This window comes from Paroedura picta, chromosome 4 (assembly GCF_049243985.1).
Source record: "Paroedura picta isolate Pp20150507F chromosome 4, Ppicta_v3.0, whole genome shotgun sequence".
NCBI lineage: Eukaryota > Metazoa > Chordata > Lepidosauria > Squamata > Gekkonidae > Paroedura > Paroedura picta.
Window position 1 is genome coordinate 60,913,307 of NC_135372.1, and position 12,559 is coordinate 60,925,865.

The window sequence follows — 12,559 nt, forward strand, 5'->3', positions numbered from 1 at the left end:
CACAAAAAAAAGGAAATTCAAAAGGCCTACATTTTTTGACACAATGATATGATGAAGAAGCAGAAGAAGAGTTGGTTCTTATATGCCGCTTTTCTCTACCTGATAGTCTCAAAGCAGCTTACAGTCATCTTTCCTTTCCTCTCCCCACAACAGACACCCTGTGAGGTAGGTGAGGCTGAGAGCCCTGATATTACTGCTTGGTCAGAACAGTTTTATCAGTGCTGTGGGGAGCCCAAGATCACCCAGCTTGGTTGCATGTGGGGGAGTGCAGAATCAAACCTGGCTCACCAGAGTAGAAATCCACACTCCTAAGAAGAGTTGGTTCTTATATGCCGCTTTTCTCTACCCAAAGGAGGCTCAAAGCAGCTTACAGTCACCTTCCCTTTCCTCTCCCCACAACAGACACACTGTGAGGTGGGTGAGGCTGAGAGAGCCCTGATATCACTGCTTGGTCAGAATAGTTTTATCAGTGCCGTGGTGAGCCCAAGGTCACCTAGCTGGCTGCATATGGGGAAGTGCAGAATCGAACCCGGCATGCCAGATTAGAAGTCCACACTCCTAACCACTACACCAAACTGGCTCCTTGCAGGATGATCCCCTTCTACTGAACCATTCAGTACTGCTAAATCTAACATGCAAACCATCTGAGCCTGCATTAGACCTGAGTAATTATATTTCGTATCTTTGGATTCTATACTGTATGGTAAGCCAATAAAGGTTTTTGAGTCTGGTAAGCCTGTTTTTCTTTGTTAGAGAAATACAAATATATCTAATAAAAAGGGAATGATCATCATGGCTCGTCCATGCATTAAAGTCTCTTCTTGTAAGGGAGATTATCACCTCAGACCGGTTGCCACTTTCTTAACCTTTATGCTTTTAAATATTATGCTCAAGGTCAGGGAGAATGAACAATATCCCTGTGGAGACTCAATGCAGCTCCAATTCATTCTACTCTGCTGGTATGACCAGGTATTAACCAAGGTGTTTTCGTGCATACAGACATTAAAGCCACTCTTCCCTCTTACTAGATTGTCTAATGTATTGTCCCCCCCCACAAGGTTGCTTAATATTTAAATACTAACCAAAGGGCCCAAACCACTATTTTGAATGAAGTGGCTAGTGCTTGCTCATTAACCCTGGACATTACCTTCACAATGAAGACCTAAGAAAGCTTTCATCTCTCCCCCTCTTGTCTCTCTTGCCCATCCTACAAACAGCAATATAGGCTTCAATAAAGCCAGCCCTTTTAGGAACCTCCGCTGCCCATTGCCATTTGTCAATGGTCCTGGTTTGCATACAGGAATGAACAACACATTTATAATGGGAAAACTTAGTATTAGTTGCTGTTTGCATCTGTCTGCCTAGATGATGAACCCTGTGGAGTACTTACAGGTCCAGATGCAGCCTTCAGGTATCCAGCCCCTAAGAGGGTGCCCTGAAGCACCTGCAGGCAGATTTTTATGCATACAGCCTCTACTAGATGAGGGACCATGCAAGAAAAGCTGTTGCGTGTATGTGAACATGTAAATGCAAAAAACACTTGATTTAATCTCTGCCTATAAGTGCAGGCAAGAGGGCTAATGGCTCAGATGTTGAGTCTCTTTTATTACAATGCTGGAAGAACTTACTAGAAGACTTTCACATGGCTTTGTCACTTATATACATTTATCTTAAATTCTAGAAGGGCATGGATAGTATTGACAAAGTCAAAATTTCAAGCAAAGAACCTTCTGTCCATCACCCTTAAGGTGCCATTAAAGGCAACATATTAAGCAACGGGACTCAATTTATTTGGACTAGGGGGGGAGTTTTAGAAACAAGCTTTTCAAACCCAGAAAGGAAGTATAATGCAGCCAAGTTCCACAGACATTTTACGCTAGAGAAATGTAACATACAAGATTACAAGATTCAGTTAGTAAATCATTTTCATATACAAATTTTACTATTTAAACTTTAATTTGTGATAACTGCATGACAGTTTGTAGTATGACAAATGTTAAAGGCACATTTCATTTAATGCATAGTGTACCATTCTAAAATATCCTAATTTCTTTACAAAGTGCTTGAGCAGCCACATACAAGTACAGCAAAATATATTTACAATCTAGAGTTTAAAATCTTAATTTGCCTAAATATTTTAAAACTAGATAAAATAGTGCTTTCTTTCAGCTTAAATGTGTGAACATACCCTGCCTCTAATATTTTTAGAGATTTACTTAGATTACAAACATTTCTGTACAAGATGTTCTTACAAAAGTTATTTTCTGAAAGAGTTTAAATTTGAAGCACCCTTTTGGGACCCAGCCACCTGTAGAATGGTCATTTGCAAGCAGACAGGGCTAACAGAGTACACCTCAGTGTGTAGTGTTTAAAAAAATAGACTATAGCTTCTATATGAAATAGGGAACAGCAAACCAGCATCTTGAAAAGGCCTAATATTTTTAAAGAGTTGTATTCCTGATTATTTTTAAGAGAGTCTCACCATTGTCACTTTTTGGACAAACTTGCACATACATTATTCTAGTGATCCTATGATACCTTATACTCCAGTACTCTCTTTAAAGACATTATTAGTAACCTAGGAGATCACATTCAGATCAATTTGACAGGACAAATCTCAGCATGTAACACCTTTGTGTTGCACTGTCTCCACTCAAAATCAACATGGTTTAGCAAGTACTGCTAATCTTTCAAGGGAAGGAAAATGTAGATAAAGCGGTTAATTTGAGTGAAATTAAATCCCCTAGAAAAATAGTGGTGGGTTGAGGCTGATCGCAAATGTTGATAAGCTGAAGTGGAATGTTACTTTCCACAAAGACTTGTACAGAATACTGGGAAAAGTAACCCAAGTTTGCAAGGAGTGCCCACAGTGTCTGGTCAAAGATAAGTTAACTTTTGAGGTACAACATAGTGTTATGAGGCTTAAAATACATGTTTTATCAAAAATATTTATACACATTCTTTTAAAACATTATTGCTTTTTTACCCCTTTTCTTAGTAATTGCCAATGAAGGTTGTGGAATTCAGTGGCCTTGTATACAAGAGTGTTTCTTTTCCAGTAAGTCTGGTTTTAACAATACATTCACATGGCCACTGGACAAAAACTAATGGGAGTGGGACATGCGTGAAAAAACAGTACACACATTGTGACTTCCAAATATACATGTACATTGCATGTATACACTGAAATTTCTCATTCAAGAAAAAAGATATGGTAACACCAAGTTAGCACATACAAGATGAATGAATGTTAGCCAATTGGGGGAGTTATTTACCTCAAGAGTGAGAAAAAATATGACTGAGAGTACAGAACAGTGACTGGATCTGAGGGAATGAATCCATTTAGAAAATTTCCGGGTTAAGACTGAAGAGACACATTCTTATCCATTACATTCTTCATCTCTGCTGATTATCTCTGAACCATGTTTAAAGATATTAAAGGCAAACAATGTTTGGCAAGTGACTTTGGTAAACTTTTCAGGACCACCATGGTCTCTCTGTATTTCAAAAATGGAAGCATTTACTCTGTTTTCATATAGCTAAGGCTTGAAACATCCCCCACCCTTAATAAATACCATAGGAAGGTTACCAAAAAACAAGGCATCTGTTCTTAATCCTCATTATTTTAAAAACTCAAGTCAACAGTGTGCTTAACCATCTTCACATCAACAGATTTTGGAGACCGCAGTAATATTTCCCCCCATTTCTAAAAGAGTCAGTTTTTGCCTTCTTTCAAATGAAGCCATGGTAGATGGTTGTCAGTTGGGTTGCTGTCCCACTTTTTAAGGCATATAATTTGCATGTCGTCTGCTGCAAACAAATTAAGGTACAGAGGACGTGTGTGCTCATCGGTGAATGGGACACGAACTGTACCCAACAATTCAGTTTAAAAAGCTGCAGAGAACTGCTTTCCAGTGCTCAAGATTTTTTTTTTTAAGAAAAAGGTTATACAAGAGGCCATTCCTTGGGTGTATTAAAAACAGTACTTTAAAAAAATCTTCATGTGGTTTAAAATCAGAAGCTACAGGTAGCAGAGAGACCAATCCAAAGGGTGGTATTCTTCTTGATCGGAGGGGGGGGGGTATCGTGCTCATGAGCCAGTCTGCAGGATTTCACAGCATCTAAGGAATTAACACCAATCAGCAATGTAGTCAAAGTCTCTGAACATTTCCTGCTCATCTTCTGAAAGTATCCGTGGCTCCCGGGGTGGAGTGAGAATAGGCGCTTCTGAGGTAAATTCATCATCAAAATTGCTGACATCTTCTCTGCCTCTTATGACTGGTACAAAAGGAGGCTTTACTTTCTTGGCAAGTAAGGCAATCCAATCTATCAACTAAAAACAGAATACTCGTTAAGTTTCCCCACTTCCAACCTCTACTGGATTTCACACACTCTTCTAGCTGGTACTCACCCGGAAAAAGTGATGCTTTTTGACATCTTCGGCATCTTTCTCGCCAGCTCCAAGACGCCGTTCTGGATTTCTTCTCAGAAGCTAAAAACAGTATTAAAAACTTGTGAATTAAAGTTCTGTGAAGATTTCTGAAAATAAAATTTCAATATAGTTCAGCTGGGAGTTCAATCCCAGCAGCCGGCTCAAGGTTGACTCAGCCTTCCATCCTTCTGAGGTCGGTAAAATGAGTACCCAGCATGCTGGGGGGGTAAACGGTAATAACTGGGGAAGGCACTGGCAAACCACCCTGTATTGAGTCTGCCATGAAAACGCTAGAGGGCGTCACTCCAAGGGTCAGACATGACTCGGTGCTTGCACAGGGGATACCTTTACCTTTACCTTTAACAATTCAAAGTTAAAATTCTAGAGTTAAATTTCATAGGGCCAGAGAAACACTATATACATAATGTGAATAGCCATGATCTGTTTTAATGAGAGAATGTCTAACTTTCCAAAACCTTTGCTCAATAATAAAGAAAGCAAAAAAGAGCACTGTCTCTTTGTACTATTTCATTAAATTTTTGTAAATTAGCCATTAAGAGGAGCGTGTTATTCTAAATGGTTAACTAATACTCTACAAAAATGTACCATTTGATGCTTAACTTTACATGAATTTGAGAGTATACCCCAAATAAAATATGGATGGCTTTAAAATTAATTGCTCCGTCTTTATACGGTGGTCACAGATCAGTAGACATACATTTGGCACTAATTAAACAGGTACATATGCACATTAGAATGGTCTTACCCGTCTCATTATGGAGATGGCTTCTGTAGAAAGGAACCGAGGATATCTAACTTCATCGTTTACAATACTGTCAAAAACCTCCTCTTCATCATCTCCAGGAAAGGGGGACTGCGGAAGTCACAAGTATCAACAATTACCAGAAGCCACCTCTGAATGTCTCTTGCCAGCACTTTCCTCCATCACCATCAACATTATTAGCGAAAGAACTATTCAATTCTCACCAATTACTGAATTAAACGGATCCTGTATTACATTCAGCACTATTCAGGGAAGGGGCAGAGAGGATATGTGAAAACCAGAGGCTGTGTCCCAGCCACGGGCTTCAGCTCGAGGCAGGAAATTTCTCTTCCCTTGATGCATTCTGGATATAATACATATTGTAAATCAGAAGGGTTCTGCCTCTCCCAAGCACGCACACCTTTTCCCTCCCCTTCCATGGACTAAGACCTCTTAAGGTCTCCTAGATCAATAAGGGAAATGTTTATATACTTTCTGATGCTCACCTCACCAACCAGCATCTCATAGATGAGCACACCAAGACCCCACCAGTCCACAGCTCTTGTGTAAGATGTTTCTGTCAACACTTCTGGAGCAAGGAATTCTGGAGTGCCACAGAATGTGCTCGTTCGGTCCCCGAATCCCATGCCTGAAAAATTTAAATGCAATTTCAGAAAGTCTAAGTCAACTCACTTTTGTTAAAAGGCAAGGAATTTCTTGAGTGACTCATATGAGAGTAAAACAAAAAGTATTGCTGTGAAAGCATAGAAACCTTTGACTTCCCTGATTTATTTGTTTCATTACTAAGATGTCCCACCTATCCATGGAAGTATCCACAAACTATCTTATAAAAACAAAACATTAAAAAAAAACCCTGCCAATAAAATTAAAGCAAGAACAGGAGCAAAACGAATACATTGGGAAGAGAGCCTAAAATAACCAGCACAGAAACCAAAAGCAAGCATTCTAAAAACAGCAGTGAAATAAAAGGCAAGATTCTGACAAACTTGGTGCCAGATGAGCCCATGTGGGAACGGAGTGCCAGAGACTGGGTGCTACCACTGAGAAGACTGTCTCTGGTACCAGCTTCTAGAAGCAAGAGCACACAAAGCAGGGCTGCTGCTGAAGACCTTAGTTGGCAGACAGGTTTATATGGGATAAAATACTCCTAGACTATGGACAATAAAAGGAAAACACCACTCATGCCCAGAAATGAGTTGGCAGACAGTGCAAAGTATTTAAAAATGGTGGGATACCTAGTCACTGCATTCTCAACTGGATGAACACTCTGTGGGCATTCATAATTAGGATGGGCACAAACAAAAAAAGGGTTTATTTTGGAACTTGTGGTGGCCCATGAATCAATCTAAGTGGCCTCCACCTAAATTCAGTTCAGCCAGCAAATTCAGTTCAGCCTTAGCCAGGAAAAAACAGTGAGGATCACCTGAGAACGATTAAATGGCATTTCACTTGTCTATTTCGCTCCCCCCCCATGCTGTTAGGTTTAAATGGCCCCCCACACCGAAAGTGAACTGGACAGAAGGTGCAGTAAATGTTTGGAGCTCCAAATCAGTCCAAGTTCATGCCCATCCCTATTCATAATCACTGTTTACAAGTATCTGAAAGGAATAGGTTTTTCTCCAACCCACCTTCCATTCAATAAAGCAAGGAACATTTTGTTCTATATTGCCTATAAAATGTAGCGTCAGAAGTCAGTCTTGTACACAAGACTGTGACCACCGAAGAAGCTACCATTTTCATCTTCCCCCACAGAAGTGGAAGTGGTAGCCAGAATGGAAGTGGATATAGGTTTTCTCTCCAATCTTTACAATGTCACCTGGGAATGCATTGCTTCCTTCTAAAGCCTGATCAGTCACTTCCAGTCTAGAGAGATGTCTGTAATCTTCATTCATTACAACAGTAGGAGAGGTAACTATTGGCATTTGAGAGTGTAATTGAAAACAGTAGGCTACAATGTTTACCAGGGATTCTCAACTGGGTGTCCATGGATACTTTGGAGGGGGTCTGTGGCTTTCCCCCTCCTGCCTTAAATGTTAGTGAGTTCCCATGGATGGGAAGAGAAGAGGGAGCCTGGGATCAAGTGGGGAGATCAGCTGGGGGGGGGGGGGGGGAGAAAAGAAAGAGGCATGATCAGAATGAGGCTCGCCTGTGATGGCTGCATTGGCAGGGCCCCGTCTCCTCCTTTTCTCCCCACCCCTTGCCTCAGTATTGTACACACCCTGTTTAGGTGGCACTGTCATGGAGCGAAGGAAGGAGCTGGAATACTCCAGCCTAGTTGAGGTGGCACTGGCGGCAGGCTCCTCCCTTTTCCCTACCTCCCTAGGCCCTCCCGACTCCAGCTCCTGCTGTGGCTGTAGCCATTTGGAAGGCTATGTAAGTAGGTGTAAAAATCAAAGGGGAACGAAGAATCAGTTGTGATGAGTTATGGAGGGGTCCAGGCTCCTGCCCTTCTTTCCAGCTTACACAAGGTGAAGCCACTATTGTACTAGTAAAGGTGGAGTGAGTGAAAGGAGGGCAAAGAGTGCAGATGGTGATGTCACTTCTGGGAGGCATGGTCAGTTGACATCACTTCCAGGGCTCGTTGATGTCTGAAAAACCATTTGAGGGGCTCCTCCACAGTCAAAAGATTGGTGGAAAAGCCTTATCATTATAAAGCATAGTTTTGAAAAGGCTTACCTTCCTTGCAGAGGCCAAAGTCAGCTATTTTCACAAAGCCTTCTGTATCCAGCAACAAGTTATCCAATTTCAAATCTCTACAAATACAGAGAAAACAATCTTATATTCTGGTCCTAGGCAGATCTAAAGTACTCAATGCAACCCTTTAAAATGCTTAATCGATTCCATCATGATCATCATGATCATGATCATCATACTTGGAAACAGTTTACACATTGTACAAATATCTCATGGCAAAACCTTTTATTAGCAAAGAAAACATAACGTTTTAATTTTACTTTGAGACTGTCCAGTTATTTGGCCTTTTGGGGAGAAAATAGAGATGGGCGAAACATACCAATTTTGTATTATGACATTCACTGATTTTTGAAGATGCTATGTACTTTTAAACCATTTGCCTGTCTTTTGGAGGCTAATGCATAGTCAATTAAATTGGATCCTCTGTGCCTTTACCATTGCTAAAAGACATACTACACAATGAGCAAATAAATGTCTAATTCCTGGAATCCAATGGACTTCACAACCAAATCATCATTTGAACGTATAGCATACAGAGGACAATGGAGCATGAGCATCTTTTTAGGTATTTGGAAACCTGTGCAGAGGCTTATCTGTAGACTTTCCACCATTTTTGTTATATTCTGAGTTTCTTTTCTGTTTGAGGCTTACAATTATTAAAAACATAAAAGGCACAATAAAGCAATATATAAGATTCAGACAGCAGTAAGTAATCCATACCTTCTGCGTTAATGTACTTACCTATAAACTATCTTATGCTCATGCAAATACTGCAATCCAAGAACCACACAGGCAGCATAAAATCTGTTTAGAGATAACAGAATTTGTCAGTTCTTTGTTTATACTTCTACAAAAGGATAAATGCTGAACATCAGATGAATAAAATCAAATCCTGCATACATCAGAGGGCCAAAACTCAAAATCACAAATAACTTTGAGCATTTATTTAGAAAGTGGATTTACAACCTTTTCATCAAATGTATGAGGGAAATAAGTTACATGAAGGACTCCTCTGTTCATGGTTACCTTCATGCACAGAAGATTCTTCTTAGGGTGCAAGTCCCCGTGCTAAACAACCCTAAAAAACTGGGTGCTTAACATTTATATGGACACATGGCTGCTACTGATTCATAGAGTAGCATGTACTGATCCAACTAAAGCACATGCTTTGAGCAGGCAGGGTATGCTTCGCAGTGCCTGTCAAATTGAAAGGCTCATTACAGCACACAGGAGAGCCCAGACTGTGTCACAGTGTTCCAAATTCATCAGGATGGTGCCTGGATTCATCTTGAACACCCCTTGGCTTGCCTAAAATTTTCCTTCTCTATTGAAATCTCACAAGCATAAGACAGTTGCACACAACTGCTGTTTTCTACATGGGAGAACATCTTGGGCACACTTATAAAGTTGGCCAATGATGTCTCGACTGCCACAGGCTTGAATGTCATATTGCTGCAACAATTATGGCCAGCATATGTGCTCCTGAATCAGCCTCACCTCCAAGACCCTGTTTCTCCTGCTCTATTTGGTATGTTAAACATCGTTCAGACTAATTGAGGTTTCTCTTAAATCAAGTCCTGGAACCTGAGGCAGAGCCAGTGCTATGCCTGGGCTGTTCCTTCACAAAACAAAAACACCAAAACGAAGCTATTTACTTCAATGCCTATACACGTATTTTCGGCCAACAGAAAAGAACAATACTTACACTGCTCTTGGTTCAGAAAAGACATCTGTGTGAATATGCATCATGAGGTCCCCACCAGCAGCATACTCCATTACAAAGCACACATGATCTTTGGTTTGGAAACAAGCAAAGAGGTTCACCAGAAAAGGGTGCCTTACACTGTTCACAGTTTCAAAAATCCGCTTCTCACACATCAGACTGAAAAAATAAATGTTTTAGATCAGTTATAACACGGCCAGAACTGACATTCAAGAGATTCCAAAGAGTCCAGCAGTCACATTTCAAGACAATCTGCAGAATTTTTTTTTTACAAATGTGACTTGAAAAAGTCACATGACAATCCCTCAATGTCTTTCCAAAATGAATCTGTATCCAGGTCTTGTATAAATATTACCTCTATCAAGTTGTTTCTTGCAGAAATTAGGTGCCATGTGTTTCAGGGTTGCCAACCTCCAGTTGGAGCCTAGAGGACTCCTAGAATTGCAACTCGTCTCCAGACTACAGAGATCAGTTTCCCTGGAATAAATGCTGCTTTGGCAGAGGTACTCTATGGTGTAGCACTCTGGTGAGATCCCTCTGCTCCCAAAGCCCCACCTTCTCCAGGAATTAACAGCCCAGAGTTGGCAACCCTAATGTGTATATTAAGTTTAGACATTTTTAAAATTATACTGTTGTCTTGCTATATTGTAGGATTCTAACCCCCCCCTCCCCCCCCGGAATATGAGGCGTCCTAGCCTATAAGTCTGTGGTCCCATTCCAGTTCTCACACATGTTGTTGATTTCTTATTACCTGTATGCCAATTAGCTATTTACATGTCTTACCAAATGTGTTCTTCCAATATTAGCTATATTTATTGCTTGGGTACTTATGCAGCTTGATTCTAATTAGCCCTTCCTGGAAACGAAACCCCCTACCCATATGTAACATTTAAAGAAATCTGAAGGAGAGCACGTGTACACATGCTAGGCCTCTCAGTCCCCACTTATACCCAGAACTGAACTATGTTGGTCTTGGGGTGCCATCAAACTCAAACTTCCTTCTCACATTTTCAATAGATCTGTATGCTAATGTACTGCCATTTATTTGTATCTTTATGCTAATTTACTATCCATATATGTCAATTCACAGATATGTTTGCTAATTTACTGCCATTCACAGATCTTAACTGCCTTAATCAAATCTCAGCTCTAATCACCCAATTTCTTATGCATGCAATTAGCCCCTCCTGTTGATTAAACCCCCCACCCGCTCTGTACTTCTGGCTGAAACCCTGGAGTTTCTTGATATCCTTGGAAGGGGGTCCTAAATGGTTGGGAGTTAGTTAATTTTAAATATATATATATGTTAAAATTGCTAAACATTTATCAGTTGATATGACCATATATGGCCATGTCTACCCCTCCTTTTATTATTTATTTATTTATTTATTTATTTATTATATTTATATACCGCCCTCCCCGAGGGCTCAGGGTGGTTTACAGAAAACAGGGAGGATACAATGAATTTTGCCATTGATAGGCCTGGAGGGAGTAGGAAGGGGAGGTCTCCGAGTGGGTGTGTACATAGCTACGCTTCCCAACCATATTCTGCACAAGTGCACCAATTTTGAGGTTTCCCAAAGCCTGTTCCAGGGGTCCCTCAATGCTAAAAAAGTCAAGAAAGGCTGCTCTATCTATACGTAATGGCTGAGGAAATTTCTTTTCATTGTATCTGAAAAAGTGTGCATACACACAAAAATTTATACCATGACTAAAACTTAATTGGTCTTAAAGGTGCCACTGGACTCAAACTTTGTTATGGGGCTTCAGCACATTAATGACAGGTGGGTCACCACTATTCTATCCTAGCAGAAGCTCATTTTACTTTATACTCTGAAGCTATGGGTGTACACAGATGCTGCTCAATCAAACACTGGCTTGTTAATCACAGGTATGAACTTTGCTTATTCTTCAGCATGCATGTTCCTGTTCCTATTGTACAACCAAAGCTGTTCCTTATCACTCTGATTTGGAATGCTTTAACAAGTTGCAGTTTTTCTTGACTATGTATGAGGATTCTAAACAAGCATTGTAGCAGAACTGCAGCCACATCCATACCCAATATGACACGTTGGTTTTGAAACTGGGAAATTTCAAGAGCAAGTTTGCAATATAACTGTTGTCTGCTGCTCTAAGGGGGAAATATCCACTGGATGCTTACAAGACACTGGCTCTCTCTAAAAGAGTCAAGACACATTCTGAATATTTCTCTCCTTCATACTGACCTGTCTACTTCATCACGAGCAACAATGTCTCCTTTCTTTAAGGCTTTAATAGCAAACATTTCATTTGTATTTTTATACTCAGCCAAAAGGACCTGAAAGAAAACAACAGTGAATGAGTGCACTTTTCAGCATTGTGAACACCCTCACCACCCCAAATTTTTAAAATTGTTTTGGACTAATCAGCACATTGACTGAGCATGGCAAAACTGATTTAGCTTACAACATCCAAATTCTTAGGTTTGCTCAAAAGATGAACAGTTTAAGGCCAGGAAACAAAAAGATGGGGGAAAGGGACAAACGTAATATAGACCATCCAACATACCTTTCCAAAGTGTCCTCTGCCTAGAACAGCACAACATCGGAAGTCTTGTAAACTAAACTGAAATCTCTGTTGTGTTCTGGAAGACAGCAATTTTTTTTAAGTGAGTAAGAATTTCTACTGTATACGAAGCCAGAGATGTTACAAAGTCAAAGGGCAACATACCTTCTATCTTCAGGTTCTCGTATAGTATATTCTATATCAGAGTTTGACATTTGAGTCTCACAAATAATTTCCGGTGGAAGTTTGGGGACAAAATTATTTCTGTCATGCTCAAATTCAAACGTTTCTGCATCCTGTGAAATGTGTAGAAGAAAAAAAATCTGAAAATTTAAAAAAATGAGAGTTGCTAGAAACTGGGAGGAGTGCACTCTCTCTAAAC

General features: G+C 40.2%; 1 protein-coding gene across 4 annotated transcripts in view; it reads right to left on the reverse strand.

The window, feature by feature from the left end:
• Positions 1-1,785: 1,785 nt before the first annotated feature.
• The window catches only part of PKN2 (protein kinase N2), a 58,889-nt gene continuing 48,115 nt past the window's right edge, over positions 1,786-12,559 (reverse strand). For 3 of the 4 annotated variants that reach the window (XM_077333076.1, XM_077333075.1, XM_077333077.1), the window contains exons 13-22: positions 12,343-12,500; positions 12,181-12,256; positions 11,859-11,950; positions 9,616-9,792; positions 8,652-8,714; positions 7,893-7,969; positions 5,702-5,844; positions 5,199-5,306; positions 4,412-4,492; positions 1,786-4,333 (exon numbers count right to left, since the gene is read on the reverse strand). In XM_077333076.1, the coding sequence (XP_077189191.1) occupies positions 4,130-4,333; positions 4,412-4,492; positions 5,199-5,306; positions 5,702-5,844; positions 7,893-7,969; positions 8,652-8,714; positions 9,616-9,792; positions 11,859-11,950; positions 12,181-12,256; positions 12,343-12,500 (1,179 nt within the window). In that variant the 3' untranslated portion in view covers positions 1,786-4,129. The remainder of the gene's footprint in view (positions 4,334-4,411; positions 4,493-5,198; positions 5,307-5,701; positions 5,845-7,892; positions 7,970-8,651; positions 8,715-9,615; positions 9,793-11,858; positions 11,951-12,180; positions 12,257-12,342; positions 12,501-12,559) is intronic. The other variant, XM_077333074.1, reaches the window with a different exon arrangement.